General features: G+C 42.0%; 1 protein-coding gene across 6 annotated transcripts in view; it reads right to left on the reverse strand.

The window, feature by feature from the left end:
- Positions 1 to 15215: 15215 nt before the first annotated feature.
- ASB15 (ankyrin repeat and SOCS box containing 15) overlaps positions 15216 to 16737 on the reverse strand; it is a 35189-nt gene continuing 33667 nt past the window's right edge. For 5 of the 6 annotated variants that reach the window (XM_075065272.1, XM_075065278.1, XM_032768821.2 and 2 more), the window contains one exon: positions 15216 to 15970. In XM_075065272.1, the coding sequence (XP_074921373.1) occupies positions 15798 to 15970 (173 nt within the window). In that variant the 3' untranslated portion in view covers positions 15216 to 15797. The remainder of the gene's footprint in view (positions 15971 to 16737) is intronic. The other variant, XM_075065285.1, reaches the window with a different exon arrangement.

Genomic DNA, 16737 nt, shown 5'->3' on the forward strand with positions numbered 1-16737 from the left:
TTACTCTCTCCTCCACTTGCCATCCTTCATTCAGTGCTTTCCCCCTGTAATTTCCTTTCTCTCTCTTCCCCTCTCCCTACTGCATGCCCCTTGTGCGTTCCTCCTCCCCCACTGGATAACCCCTGCACTCTCTCCCGTTTCCCACTGCATGTCCTCTGCGCTCTTTACTCCATCTTTAGAAAGACACTCCTAGGTGCTACATGTATAGTTCCAGTGTGAATGCATAGTCCAATATGACTGATCCACTGATAGTAAGTATTCTAGGTGTGTGTAGGTATGTATATTTGCTTTCGCTGTGAGTAGTCACATACCATTGCATTCAGAAGTGCCTAAACCTTCTCAAAGTAGTTCAGCCTAAATCTACACTTCAGAGGCCTTTCTTTAAAGAGAAAAGGTCAGTCCTGTGTAACATCTAAACATGGCTGTAAGACAGAGTGATGGGACAAGCTGTCTCTGCTTTACCCTAGAGACAAACACAACTCTTGAAACTTGTGCACACTGAGCTGTCCTTGGAAGCTATGTGTCATCACCTACATTTAACAGTGGTATCAGCAAAGCAAGCTCGATAAAGCATGTGTTGAAGGCATGTGAAGGAATAACTTTTCAGCTGCTTTTCTCTATGCCAGATGATTCCATTGTTGAGATCATCTGTCCTGGTGATTTTGTAAACAAGGAGTCACATGGGAGAGAAGGCTCCTTCCCTTCCATCCATGCTGAGGAAAGACAAAGAGATGAGAGTTTAGAGATGGGCCTAAGCCAAAATCTTCCTTCCCTTGAAAACTAGAATTAAAATCTGGATTTCACAACTGATCTCCATCTCTATGATAGTCCAAACCAAAACCTCTGACCTGAATACCCCAGACTTAAAAGGGCACATTCCAGATCTAAAACCATTAGTGAAGTTTAGTATTGATAAATATGAAATGCAGAATACCCACAAACTCTAACCCCAGCCATCACCCTAATCTAACTCTAACCACCTCCATTACCCTAACACTAATCTTACTAGCAAATGCTATCTTAGCCCTAAGTTCTGCTTTTGCCTTAACTCTAAAGATGACCATAGTACCTTAAGGTTACCTATAACTGCAAATCTAATTGTAGCCAAAACTCTAACCAAAGCTCAAGCCTAGCCCAAATGTAAGCCCGAAGACCAATCAAATTATGGTGCTTATTCTTTAAATGAAATAGGATGCAATGGAGTGCCTACCCTACACTTACATGAAAGAATTATCGGGAACTAGAGAGCTCTGTTAAAGTACCTGGCTGCATATGGAGGGTGGGCCAGCCCCAACTACTGATGAATCCCAGGGCAGGGAGGATCTGGGAGCTAGAATAAAGAGAGGGAGTATGTAGTTGTAGCAGAGGGGGCCACAGAGAGAGAGAAAGGGAACTCTGCAGTTTCTCTCTGGGCCCAGAGCATGGGAAGAGCCCTGCAAGGTGTTCAGTTGAGGAGCAAGACAGGGAAAAAAGGTCAAGTGTGAAGAGGGCAAAAGGGGGTTATGTTTATATTTTTATGCTGGGATTTATTGGGCACTTCTACAGGATAGCCCTGTGAATCCCACAAGAAAGGCAAGCTTGGAGAGACTGTGGAAGGACCTGCTAATAGGCTCACATCAGAAGAAGCACAGAGGAGAGCGAGGGCCGAGGTTCCCCTACCAGCCAAGGATGTCATATTTTATGGGGCAGGGCTGCCCTAACTTCTCAAAGGTCTATATGCTCTATTTCTTTGCCACCACCACCCCCCACAACTTTGTAGGATATAATATAATTACGTGTTCTATATGTTGACACAACTTTGTTGTCCCCTCCCCTCAATTTTTCTGAAATTATGCCCCTGCTGCCAGCAACTGGGGAAGGTAGTGGGAAATTGCCCCTGAGAGAAGGAGATACGAGATGATTAAACCCTGAGAGAAAGACATGAAGATCACAGGGCTCAGGGTCAGGGCCAACAATCCTGATATAAATTGAACTTTTTGTTGTATTGGATTTTCTCTTACCCCAGAAGGAGTGGATTTAAATGCGACCTGGCCAGAGGGCTGAGTCACGGGAAGAGACTGACCAATGTGGAACAGGAGCAGCTGTCAGCAGGAGGCACTACACAAGACAGAACTGTTAGGCCATGTTCAGCCATGAGAAGGTGCTCCAGTTGTGAGTCCATGCTTCTATAGCATAGTATTACCATTAATCTTGTTTTCTCACTGAAACTTAACATTGTGTATCATACTGAAAGATACTTGTCTCCAAACCTGACAGGTTTAAAAGGATGTGGACATTGGTGGTGTCTTAGAGCAAGGAACATTCATGGGCTATTTTCCAAAAGAGAGATAATAAGGACCAGACTGCTTTGACCCAGATGAGAGGGTCTTCTCATGAAGAATTCTAGGTGAGCTTTCCCATTACAGAAGGATGCTGTGTGGCTTCTGGAGATAGGGGCCCTGCAATCAGAAGGGAAATGGTGCAGCATTGGCTCCCACAAAGCAGAAAGTAACAGTGTATGAGGCCAGCCAGCTGGATGGCTGGGATTGATTGGGCTGCCTCTCTTGGCAAGAAGATGAACTCATAAGTGGTAGAAAGATGAGTCAGTTCTTTGGGGGAGCTAGCAAGAAGAGTGTGAGAATCGGCCTTGGCTGGGAGGAGCACTCTGCCCAGGGAGGGGCACTGGAAGGAAAAGTTTGTTTGGAAAAGTCAGAGGGGATCATGGGAAGTTTGGAGTGATCCAAGAACCAGCCCACCTTGATTCAGAGAAGCAAAGCTCATTGCCTGGTACCCTCTCGCCTCAACTTCCAGTGACCCAGATACTGATGGTCTGTTTTATTATACAGCAAAACTTGAGTCACAGGATATAGCAGACTTTCAATATTGTCAGTTGATGAAACAGGCATTGTGCTAATAAAATAAACCACCCCTTGTACTTCTACTTCACCTTGCTGAATAACAATGAAATAGAGAATCCAATATAGGAAAACAAAAGTTAAGTGTACAAGAGTTTCTTCTCCACTCTCCTTTTCTCCCCATACAGTTAACACCTTCTTATCACTGTGTGTTAGTAAAATAAGAATCATGTCCTATAATGGGAGATGAGGCTGTTACCTTCGATAGCACAAACTATTTCCATGTGGCTTCTGCTCAAAGCAAGTACTTCTCCCTATCTCTGCTGACCATACACTTCCTCAATATCAGTTACTACAGTGCAAAAGAAAGACAAAATAGCATACATAATTATGATGATGATCTTATTTTCATATAGCTCCTTTTATCCCTCGGGAGGGTTCTCAACATGCCTTACAAGCATTACCAGCAGATTTAAAAACTATATATAGAAACCACTTCACTCACAACTGAAGTACAGACACTCTTAGGGTGAAACACAGCAGCTGTTTTGAAGCTGCACAGCTACACCACACAACAGTTTAGGACAGAAAGAGGAGAATACAGTCTGTGTCCCACTGAAAATGCAAGAGGCAATATTTTAGGTAAACAGAACATAATTATTAAAAGAGTAATGCAAAGAGAACACTAAAATTAACTTCTTCTTTCCTAATAAGTGCCATGGGACTCAGGCAAGCATAACATACTCCTCTGGACGTTTGGAAAAATCTGATCATCTGCATGTTCAATTGAGAGCTGGTATTTATTAAATTATTATGTAATTACAAAAAAAAAAATGTCTGGGCTCAATCCTGTACTGAGTTCCTCAGAGGTGGGAAAGCTACAAAAAAGTCAGCTACTGTTCCTTGACCCTGGGGACAGCTGGAGGCCTAACAGCCCATAGTTTGCATTTCAAACTGAAAGGCTGCTCTATTTTCTATACCAATAGCAGCACCACTTTGGTATTATTTATTTGATACACCTCTTGTTTCCTTTGCTCATCTAGTTCCCAAGTGATTAAAAAGCTGTGCATTTTTGCTTTTAAAAATCAACAGCAAACAAATCTAAAAACACTTGTAAATGAAGATTGTAATACATGGGGATCTAGCTACGAATAGACGTACAATGTAAGGGCAAAATTCTCCTCTCTGTTGCATTGTCCTTGTCCCATAAGTAGCGCTCATATTGACAATAATGGGAGTTCTGGCCACCATGGAATACCCTACGGACATTCTCAGTGCAGTGCAGACAAAAGAGAATAATTTTGCCCTGAGGCTGTATCATATTCAGGGGTTTTAGGTGAAAATATCAATTATGTATCAACTATGACAGCAAAATGAATGGTTTGTGCATGTCACTAAAGCTCCACTTTATAAAACCAGCCTTAGGAATAGTAACAGTTTGTGTATGTTTTATTAGAACATATACATATCACAATAACCATAAGCCACAGCACTATTCTTTCCCTGATTTATGTGCACAGCTTCCATTAATGCTAGTGAGATTTCTGTGACTATTTCAAAGGGAGAATGCTCCTGAACCCCAGACAAACACTTTAAAATATTTATTCACTTACTCAATGTACTTCTGTGACAAATGCAGGAATTTTGGCAACACTTTTATGAAGTCAATACATGCCTGGTTTCCCTCTCCTCTTGGTATTGCTGTGCATGGAGTGTACAAAGCAGGAAACATGAGGTCTTTTGTCATGTAATTGTCTCGGAAAGGTTGTTAAGGACTGGCTGGGAACTAACCCACATCAGTGGAAGACACTAAAGACACAGTGGAAACCCTAAGGACTGAACATTTGACACCTATCAGTGGGAGGTTCCCAGCTTGGCTGGGTGGAGCACACATGAACTCAGGAAGAAGGCAATAGGGGGAGGTGATAGGAGGAATAAGAACTGGGTTGAGAGAGAGAGAGAGAAGCAGGGTACATATTTCTCTCCTGGAACTAAGACTTACAGGTTTTGTCTACACTGCCAATTGAATGACAAAACTTTTGCCATTCATAGATGGTTAAAAAAGGCCCCCGCCCCCCCGACAAAAGTTTTGTAATAGCAAGCGGCAATGCAAAGAGCTTGTTGTTGGCAGGAGTGCTCTTCTGTTGACAATACGAAGCCCACTCTTAGGCCTGGTCTACACTATGCGTTTAAACCAATTTTAGCAGCGTTAAACCGATTTAACGCTGCACCCGTCTACACAACGAGGCCCTTTATATCGATATAAAGGGCTCTTTAAACCGGTTTCTGTACTCCTCCCCGACGAGAGATAGTGCTGAAATCGGTTATTACCATTATCGGAATTAGTGGTTAGTGTGGCCGCAATATTGACATGATTTGGCCTCCGGGCTGGTATCCCACAGTGCACCATTGTGACCCGCTCTGGACACGGCAATCAACTTGGATTGCACTGGCCAGGTAGACAGGAAAGTCCTGCGAACTTGTGAATTTCATTTCCTGTTTGCCACGTGGAGCTCTAGATCGCTGGGTTGGTGGCAAGTCCCAAATCCACAAAGGCTCCAGCATGTGACCAATGCAGGAGATACTGGATCTGTCGCTATATGGGGAGACAAATCTGTTCTCTCAGAGCTCCGTTACAAGACGAAATGCCAAGCATCTGAAAAAGATCTCCAGGCTATGATACAGAGTCCACAGCACAGTGCTGCCGTGACAAGCGTAACGGAAAGCCAAAGAATCAAATGGACGCTCATGGAGAGAGGAGGGGGTACTAAGGACTCCAGCTATCCACAGTCCCTGCAGTCTCAGAAAGCATTTGCATTCTTGGCTGGATCCCAATGCCTGTAGGTCAATCACTTGTCCGGGCGTGGTTCAGGGAATATGTCATTCAATTTACCACCCTCCCCTCCTTGAAAGAAAAGGGGAAAAAATCTTTCTTGACTTTTTTATATGTCACCCTATGTCTACTGCATACCGCTGGTAGATGCGGTGCTGCGCGCTGAGAATAGCACATTTCTCTCCCTCCCCTCCCCTCCGGCAGATTGTACTGTACAAAAGGACTGATAGCTGTCCTCTCATCCTGTAAGTGCTCCTGCTGGCCTCAGGTGAGGTCAGCGGGGACACCTGGGTAAAAATAGGATGACTCCTGGTTGTTCCAGTAGATGTACAGAGACGGCTGGTAACAGTCCTCATCATAACAACTGGGGGCTGAGTTCTGTCACCTCTCACCCTTTCATGTCTAAAGAAAAGATTTCTGTACTGCCTGGACTATCATAGTAGTGGGATGCGGGCTCCTCTCCCCCCCACCGTTTAATGTCCTGCCTGGTCTATCATAGCAGCTGGAGGCTGCCTCCCCTCATTTAGCTCACTAAACTCAGTGTTTCTTATTCCTGCATTCTTTATTACTTCATCACAAATGGAGGACACTGCCACGGTAGTCCAGGAAGGGTTGGGGAGGAGGAAGCAGAGGTGGGGCTGTTGCAGGGGCACCCCTAGAATGGCATGCAGCTCATCATTTCTGCGGGATCTGACATGGAGGCAGCTGTGCTCTCTAGTTCTGATAACTGGTTCTCTAGTACTTGCCCCATATTCTAGGCAGGATGACTCTATTTTCAGATAAACATAAAGGAGGGATGACTCAGGGAGTCATTCGCATTTTTGTCTTTGTGCCCCCGGCTGACCTCAGCGAAGGCCAGCCAAGAGCAACCCATGACAGCAGCAGCAGTACAGAGTGACTGATAACCATCATCTCCTCATTCAATTTACAATGGCACAGCAGAGAAGTGCAGAATGACATGCGTAACCATCTCTGCTACCTTGCCTGGCAAAATGAATGCTGCTGTGTAGCACTGGCAGTTCTGCCTCTGTCAGCGGCATCCAGTACACATACGGTGACAGGCACACGTCTCCATGGTTGCCTGGTATGGCATCTGCCAGGCGAATCCAGGGGAAAAAGGCATGAATGAGTTGTCTTCCATTGCTTTCACGGAGGAAGGATGAGTGACGACATTTACCTAGAATCCCTGCGAACACTGTTTTTACACCATCATGCATTGGGTCTCAACCCAGAATTCCAATGGGCCGGGGGAGCTGCAGGAAACTATGGATAGCTACGGGATAGCTACCCAGAGTGCAATGCTCCAGAAATCGACGCTAGCCTCGGTACATGGACGCACACCACCGAATTAGTGTGCTTTGTGTGGCCGCGTGCACTCGACTTTATACAATCTGTTTTACAAAACTGGTTTATGTAAAATCAGAATAATCCTGTAGTGTAGACATACTCTTAGGAGGAAGTATTTTGTCTGCAAAAGTGCTGACAAACAAACAGCATTTACATTGCCTGATTTTTAGCAACACGGACGTGTCGACACAGCCATGTCGCTAAAAGCTGTGTAGTGTAGACAAAGACTAAGATAAAGGACAGAGAGACAGAAAGGAAACCCCCAAGATGGTTCCTATAGCAGCATGGTTCAGGGATGCCCTGGCGTTGGCTAGTATGGACTAGGTCTTAAGCTTTGCTTCTCCATGCTAAGCTAAGGACTTCGTGATGTTGCACGCCAGTTGACTAATAAACTCAACCATGTTTCGAAAATCTGCCTGGTGTCACTGCAAATACTTACTGAGGTGCATTGATTCCTGAAGCAGGAATAATCTCTGAACAGGCATCTAGCTCAGTTGGACTCAGTGGGCAGACCTCGTGGGATGAAACAGGAGTGCTGGAGCTGGAGGCTCAGTCTCAGAGGCATTGAGGCCACTTGCCTCACCTTTGTGGAAGAGCGTAACCCCTGTGGAAGTCTGATACACTCAAAGTGTACCTCCCAAGGACTGTTTGTATGTCAGGGCATAGCACAGGTCCTGTGGATCTGTGGCAACTTCTATTTGCTTTATCTACTATTTGTCCTGGTAACATAGTCTGGATTCTTTAGAAGAGCTTTCAGTGCGAAAGGAGAGGGAGAAATCATTTAGAACAGTAATCATTATTATTTTTAAACATATAGTGTAGAATATGCATTAGGTGCTTTCAAATATGTAAAATGACATGGTTCCTGACTCAATTAGTGCAGCCTAAAAAACTGCAGATGAGGAATGGAAACAGGGAAGCAAATGACTGAATCATTATGATTGGAACATGTCTTGGTCAGGTCCACTTTTTCTGATACACTTTTCTTGAGTGGAAGTATTTATAGGATTCATGGAAGTTGTGTCCACGAAGGCAGGGCTTGGAAGAGATGGTGGAAGCATAGCAGACAAGATCAGAGAGTTCGAGCTGTGGGGGCTGCATGAAAGAAGGAGCAGAAATGAGAAGGAAACCAAGTGGGGAGGGGTTGGTAAAATGTGCCGCAAGGATGGAGTAATAGGGGGAGTGAAAAGAGATCAGAGATCTTCTGTAATCAGTTGTAACATTGTCTTTACATCATCACATGGCAAACAAAAGACACCTGTAAAATCAATATTCCAGAAGATTTTTATCTGATTCCAAATTATTGGACAACTAAGGACCAAAATAATTCCCCCAAATCGGCACACCCCAGCATTAGTTTGTGACCATCTTCTGCCCTCCCACTCTTGCTGCCCAAGTAGATTGCGGCTGCTGCTGTACACAGAAATAATCTGAGGAAGGAAGGACAAATCTGAAGAATGTGAACTGGAGCATATGAACCATGTCCCCTAATTGTAAACTCCCACCCGATGACCCCTTCACAGCTCAGCACAAGAGCCTGCAGTGTCAGGCTTCTAGGTTTCGGGGTAGCCAGTATTAGTGGGCAAGAGCTGCTCCTCCCTCACAAGTATAACTATTCAGATCCACAACTCAGAGGTAGAATTTGGTTCTTTGAACCAGGCTGTGAATGAGACAAAAAGCAGGATCTCAGCAATAACTAAAGGTGGCATCAAAAAGCAGAGGTTAAATGTCTGGCTGCTTCTGAAGCTCATGTGCCTGATGCAGCTGTTTGTCTCTCCTGGATAATGGGTTAGATTCTATAAGAAACGGAGACCTAATTATACAGAAATATTTCCTCCTGTCGCCTTCCAAAAAAAACCCTATATCACTGATAAAAATGCCTGGCCTGGAACATGCCTCAGTCAATATCAGTGGGACATAAGACAGCACTGGGTTGTGATAAGTCACACCCCATGGGCTCCAGTGGAAGCTCAGACAAGGCATGAAGGAGCAGACTATTTGCGCCTTCCTCTTGCTACTGTGGTTGCTGCCTCCACTCAGTCCCAGATCAGCTACTCCCCCTTTCTCCACCAACACGGTATTCAGCTCCTCAGGCATGTGGTCTAGTGGAGAAATAAGTGGAGAGGGCGGTCAAAGACCTGGCTTCTATTTCTGGCTGTACCACTGGTCTGTTGTCCGACCTCGGGCCAGCCACTTACTTCCTGTATGTCTCCCCCACTTTGGTTGTCTTGTCTATTTAGATTGTAAGCTCTTTGGACCAGGAACTCTGTCACTATGTGTTTGTACAGCAGCTAGCACAATGGGGCCACAATATAAGTTGGGACCTGGGTCTGCTGAACTACAAAGAACAAATAATCACAAGACAGAGGAATTGGTGTTTTAAAGGTCCAGCAGTATATCTACCCAGGACTGTTAACTCTCATACTTTATCATGAATTTCATATTCTGCTTCTTTCTTAAATCTTCAGCTCCTGGGGAAAAGGTGATGAAACAGATCAGATTTCTTTTAAAGAAGTTTCTACTAGGGCTGTCAAGCAATTAAAAAAATTAAACGCGGGATTAATCGCGCTGTTAAACAATAATAGAATACCATATATTTTTAGATGTTTACTACATTTTCAAATATATTAATTTCAATTACAACAGAATGCAAAGTGTACAGTGTTCTCTTTATATTTATTTTTATTGCAAACATTTGCACTGTAAAAAAACAAAAGAAGTGTATTTTTCAATTCACCTCATAGAAGTTGTGTAGTGCAATCACTTTATCAAGAAAATTGAACTTACAAATGTAGAATTACATACAAAAACACCTGCATTCAAAAATAAAACAATGTAAAACTTTAGAAGTCCACTCAGTCCCACTTCTTGTTCAGCCAATCGCTCAGACAAACAAGGCTGGTCACAATTTGCAGGAAATAATGCTGCCTGCTTCTTGGTTACAATGTCACCTGAAAATCAGAACAGGCATTTGCATGGCACTGTTGTATCTGGTGTTGCAAGATATTTACGTGCCAGATGCACTAAAGATTCATATGTCCCTTCATGCTTCAACCACCATTCCAGAGGACATGCTTCCATGCTGATGACGGATTCTGCTTGATAATGATCCAAAGCAGTGCAGACTGATGCATGTTCATTTTCATCATCTGAGTCAGATGTCACCAGCAGAAGGTTGATTTTCTTTTTTGGTGTTTGGGTTCTGTAGTTTCTGCATCAGAGTGCTGCTCTTTTAAGACTTCTAAAAGCATGCTCCACACCTCCTCCCTCTCAGATTTTAGATGGCATTTCAGATTCTTAAAACCTTGGGTTGAGTGATGTAGCTATTTTTAGAAATCTCACATTGGTACCTTCTTTGTCAAATCTGCTGTGAAACCATTTTTCAAATGAACATGTGCTGGGTCATCATCTGAGACGGTTATAACATGAACTATATGCAGAATGCAGGTAAAACAGAGCAGGAGACATACATTTCTCCCCCCAAGGAGTACAGTCACCAATTTAATTGACCTGGAAACACTACGGTCTCCTATCTGAGATAGTCCACCGGCTGGCTGCCCCAAAGCTGTGGTCCCTGGAAGCCCTAGAAATCCAGGGTGCTAAGGCACCACAAGCCTGGGAACTTGGGAGCTGGTGCTCCCAGTGTTTCCAGTTTCTCAGCTCCTTGTCAGCCAGGAGCGTCGGGGTGTGTAACATTCCCCAAGGTACAAGTGGACTATAGAATAGAGGTGTCCCCTTAGCTCTATAGCCTGGGGTGCCTTTAATACTGCTTTGCTGCCAGAACAGCCCATCTGGCCTGCTCACATACAGCCACTAGCATGTAAAATCACTCCCAGCCACATGACCATGAATGATATCTCAGCCATGCAAGAATTACACACAGGGAAACACCTGCATATTCTTCAGTCCCAGCCTTGTTCCCTAGACAGAAGGAGGAGAGGTGATGTGGAAGTCTCTGTCTCTTATTTTTATAACCTCCTCCTTTCTTTGAGAATTACCCCCCCAACCAGAGTGTAGACAAAGTCTGCTGTGTATGTGTGGTTTGAAACATTCCTGCAATGCAATGTAAATTTCTTGTTTACACTCCCCCCTGTGCTGGTGAATGGACAGTTAAGTAGAGAATAGCTTTTTAGCACCTGGCTGGCATGCTAGTGTACCTTTGTCTCTTAGAAAATGGTTTGAGTGCATTACACAGAACTACAACATATTTCAGTAACAATCACATAGCAAAATTTCATAATCTTACATGCAGCCATGTTACACACATTTCAGTCAGATAACGATATTCAGCAAATTATGAGTTTTCTAATGATACCTCACAAGTAATATGTTGTACAAAATATATCATAACCTTATAAAAGTGGTGAACATGGGTATAGGATGTTACGGTGGGAACTAGGAGCCTGGAAGTTCTGGTTGAGCAAGGAGATTGGGATCTGGCACTTCAAGGCTCTCTCTCAGTGCTGCAGGGGAGCCTAGAAGTTTAGGAGCTTGGGCTCCAACAATTCATAGATTATAAAACCAGAAGGAACTACTGTGATCAACTAGTCACCCAGGTGCTAAAAAGCTATTCTCTACTTAATTGTCTATCATCTAGTCTGACCTCCTACAGACCACATAGAACTTCCCTGACTTGATTGCTGATTGAACAACAGTATCTCTTTTAGAAAAAAAGTTCAACCTTATTTAAAAATTGTCAGTGATGAAGAATCCACTATAATTCTTGGGAACATATTCCAATGGTTTTGTTATATTTGGACCCAGCAGAGAAGGGTATAGACAGATGGAACTAATGGATACACAGCTGTCTGCTGTGGAAAGATTATTGTTCTTCTGGCAGTAAAACTGAAACCAACATGACAGTGAGGCTTTCCACTGAGGAAGGGTGAGTGCTGAAACATTTAAAAGGATCGGACATCACATTCCTCCACCCTACTTTAAAAAACCTTTCCAAATATATATATAGACTCACAGACTTTACGGTCAGAAGGGACCATTATGATCATCTAGTCTGACCTCCTGCACAATGCAGGCCACAGAATCTCACCCACCCACTCCTGCAACAAACCCCTAACCTATATCTCAGTTATTGAAGTCCTCAGATTGTGGTTTGACATTGTCATTTACATGGCTAACAAAAACTATATAACCTAACTAAAGTTGTGGGTGGTCTACTGCAGACTCGTAAATTGCAAATGATTATTTTACCCTGGAATAGCAACTCACTAACTGAACAACATATAAATTCAGGCACGCAACTGGTTTTCTCACTCTCTTGGGATAACATGGTGATGGTGGTGTGGCAATTCCCTGAAGAACAGGAACAGTTGGGGATAAGAAATCGATTGGATCTAATACCAAAGTTTCTTTCACCAAGTCATCAAAATTAGGAGTTTTAACAGGAGGAGGTTTGATCTGAGAAACAGAAAGTCCTACTGGAACATCCCTGGACTCTGGTACTTGTCAAGATTACAACTGGTCATATGTTATTTCTGTAAAATACTATCAGATAGTTTTACCACAAACAAAAGAGGTTCGGTGCATTTTACAAGTTCTCCAAGTACCCATTTCACTCCACGGTCATAGTTGCAAGTCTACGTTAAATATCCTACTTGAAAAGCACAATCATGAGTCTCATGTCATCAATTAGTTTGCATAGCTTGGGATTTGGCTATATGTGAGACAACATCAGGATGGAGCAGGTCCCAATGGGTATGCAAAGACTGCTTAAAGAAAAGAGTTGCAGGTGACTCCTGGGTCGTAGCATGTGTTGTGTTCCTGCAGAAAAGCAAAACAAATTTCTGTTTCTGTGCAGCTTCTGTGCAGTTTCTTTTGATGATTCAAAATAGACTAGTAACTAGTTGGCTCTTAAGGCATGCTTGTACATGTTTGTACAATGCTAAATGTTCTGCTAGTCCATTTTTAGCTGAGTGGTATGGAACAGAATGTTTGTGCTGAATTTCATTTGAAGCTAGGAACCTTGAAATTTTTCAGAACAGAATTGAGGTCCATTGTTACTCACCAACTGTAACAGTAAACCAAATTAGCTAAACAAAGTACAAATATGTCTAATGGTCTTGGTAACTGTAGTAGAAGTCATCCTGAAAATTTCTGGCCATTTCAAATAGGTGCTGACTACAACCCGAACCATATAACCTTCCAAAGGTCTGGCAAAATCGACATGAATACATGTCCAAGAAGTCTGAGGCCACGACCAAGGGTGCAGATAAGATGGTCCAGAATTATGTTGAATTTGTTGACACAATACAGCACTTTGCCTTTTTCTCAATATCTTTGTCAATCCCTGGCCATAGACATGACTCCGGGCTATGACCTTCATCCACACAATGCCAAAATGTTCTTTTGAAGAGTCTCCAAAACCTGAGATTAGAGTGATCTTGGAATGATCGCATGCACTCTTCATTATATGCAACTGTGATTCACAGACAATTCACACTGACATGACATGAATTGCACATATTGGGAATTTTTTTTGATCCAACACTACCTTGTAGTACCATTTCCTTCGCAAGAGAAGGCACATCATCCTTAGTGGTTTCTTTGTTGATATCTGTGCTAATGATGGGTACCTATCCATCAAATTGAGATAAAACACTTCGTCTGAAGTTTCTTTGGGTTGATAGCAATGCAGGCATGGCAGTCATCACAGCCCATCCGCATTGCCATGCTGAGTTCCTTTACTGAATTGAAAAAGAACAGGAAAGAGCTGAAAGTAGCAACGCCCATTGTTGCATATGAGCAGCAGCTAATGATGGAATTCTATGTTTCCGTCCAAAAATTGAAAGTAATGTCCATTGAGCCATCAGCAAGGTAAAATGTCTATCATACAAATGGAACTTCTGAATTCCGAAGATAACGCTGAGAAATTCTCGCTCTGTTTACACATATTTCTTCTCAGGTGTAATAAGTTGTTTGTGAAGTGAAGGCAATTGGTTTCTCCATGCTATCAGGAAGAAAGTGAGAAAGAATTGCACCCACTTCATACTGTGATAGGGTGACCAGATGTCCCGATTTTATAGGGACAGTCCTGATTTTTGGGTCTTTTTCATACATAGGCTCCTATTACCCTCCACCTCCGTCCTGATTTTTCACACTTGCTGTCTGGTCACCCTACACTGTGAAGCATTACAAGCCAGTAGCAGTGGCAACAAAACATCAAAGTCCATAAGAACTTTCACTCACATCTATAATTTCTTTGCTTACTTAAATGCATGCTCACCCTCTTCAGTCCATTTCCATTTTTTCTTTGCTTGTAATAGGTCATGTAAGGCCAATACTGTTGCCAGATTAGTCAGACATTTACCATAAGAGTTAAGTAGTCCTAAGAATGAGTGTAACCGTGACACGTTCTCTGGCTGGGGCACTTGAAGAACTGCCTTCTCTTTTTCTGGCAATTTCCTTAAGCCTTTGACATCAATTATATGTCCAAGGTATCCAACAGAAGGTGTGAAAAACTCACAGTTGTCTTGATGTCTTCTCAGTCCATGGTCTTCCAAACCTTACAAGACAGCATCCAAATTCTGACAATGATCCTCTTGATCCTTTCCTGTAACAAGAATGTCGTCCAAATAGTACTTTGAACTCCATTCAGCCCCTTCACAATCTCCTCCATGGCTTTCTGGAACAGGGCAGGTGCCGACGTGATACCAAAAGGCAACCTATTGTAACAAAATAAGCGTTTTTGCATGTTGATTGAGATATATTTCTGAGATGCCAGATCAATCTCCATTTGTAGGTATGCATTGAACAAATCCAATTTATTGAAACACTGTCCACCACTAAGATTAGCAAACAAATCTTCAATACGAGGTAGTGGTCAAACTGGTCTGCACATAAAGTTGGATTCAATGTCACTTTGAAATCACCACAAATTCAAACTGAGCCATCCTTCTTGATCATTAGTACGATGGGTGTAGCCCACTCACTGTGTGAAACTGGTGACAAGACTCCAATGTTCACTAAACTGTCCAAATCAATTTCTACCAGAGGCTTTTGAGCAAAAGGCAAAACTCTGGGCTTGCAATATTTTGGGTGGCTGTCTGACTTAACACTGAACTTCACTGATAAGCACAATTGTTGCCAAAGAATACCAAAGCCATAGACGGCTAAGCCATAATATCTTTCCCCTGAAGCTTTACAGTATGATTTAAAGGATGATTACTGTGTTTGACTTCTTTACATCTAAATAAAAAGAGAACTGTTTTATTACTTTTCGAGCACTTTACAGTAGGACCACAATTTAAAATGTACAAAACATCACATTTCAAGCCAAACACATGAAGGGTGGCTGGAGTCAAAACTTATCATACAAATGAAACAGAACATTTTTATTTTCATCATACTTCTAATTTCCACATGTACGCTTTTTAAAATAAATCAGTATTTTAAACATGATCTTTTTTATCATCTTCAACAGAGAACCCACTAAGAAAACTCTACTCGTAGCAGACATTAACAACACTTTTTTTCCAGGTTGAAGTGTACATATTACTCACCTAAAATCCAATCCTGGAGGTTTTGGGTTGCACAATGACTATCATCTCCTTCTCCATGCTCTTAGAATATCAAGACAGAATGTTAAGTAAAAACAGAAAAAACAAATTGAGTTTTACAGACCACATTTTTTTTAAAAGGGTTCCCATAAAGGCCTATTTACAGCAAATATCAAATGTTTTGAGTACATATAACAATATTAAATAATTCTCAATCTAGTAAAAAATTCTAAAGAATTAATTTACAAGTTTTAATTGACTGTTTTAAATCTAAGCTAAATTTAGCCCCTTTCCATAAAGATCATATTCTTTATATAAGATATAGTCCTTTAGAACTGGTGGAAGAGGAAGCTTCGCCATTGATGCTTGTCTCCGTAGTCTCCTTAGTCCCATCAGTTTACGTATTTTCAGGCGGCACAAATGTTTTAATGGGCGAGGATTCTCTGAAAAATAGCGAGGGAAACACATCAAGGGAAAAAACGGACCATTAATTTGGTAAGTGTGTCTCAGACTTAGAATCTCAAAACATGAGCTCTAATGAAACTCACTTCAGAAATCTACCAGCTGAAAGCTCTCCTGTTCCTGTTACTTTTAATAAAATACAGTTTTAATTTACTCCCAAATAAATGCACCACTAATAAAATTTCACTGGAGCAATAGTGACATCCAGTGGCCAGTTTTATTGTACTTATATGTTATTTTCATATTGGAAGCTCATTAAGTTGTTTTTTTCCTGTTTTTAATTGACAAGCCAGTTTATTTTAGCTAAATTCTAAATGGTAATTTTATGTGCTATTAACACCTTATAATTGGCACTTTTCCTTTAAAATTGTGGTAACACCATGGTCTCAATTTTTCAAACGTGAGCACCTGAATAGCATAACCAAATCCTTCATTTGGATGCTTAGATCAACACGTCAATTAGCACAATAAATGGTGACTAATTACATGATCTATGTACTCAATCCTGAAAGGTGCTAAGCACCTTCAATTCTCACTGACTCAGTAACACTTGAAGATGCAGTTTTAGACCCTGTGTGTTTGAGTTATTGCAACGTCTAAACAAAGACTACAAATATCATAAGATAACTGATATATCATGCCATCAGAGAGAGTTCATTGTAATTAAATGTTTTATATGAACAGCATATTTCAAAATACTTGACAGTAAGCACAACCAAATTACTTTGAAGCTGCTGTGACACCAAAC

The sequence above is a fragment of the Chelonoidis abingdonii genome, chromosome 1, assembly GCF_003597395.2.
Source record: "Chelonoidis abingdonii isolate Lonesome George chromosome 1, CheloAbing_2.0, whole genome shotgun sequence".
In the NCBI taxonomy this organism is placed as follows: domain Eukaryota; kingdom Metazoa; phylum Chordata; order Testudines; family Testudinidae; genus Chelonoidis; species Chelonoidis abingdonii.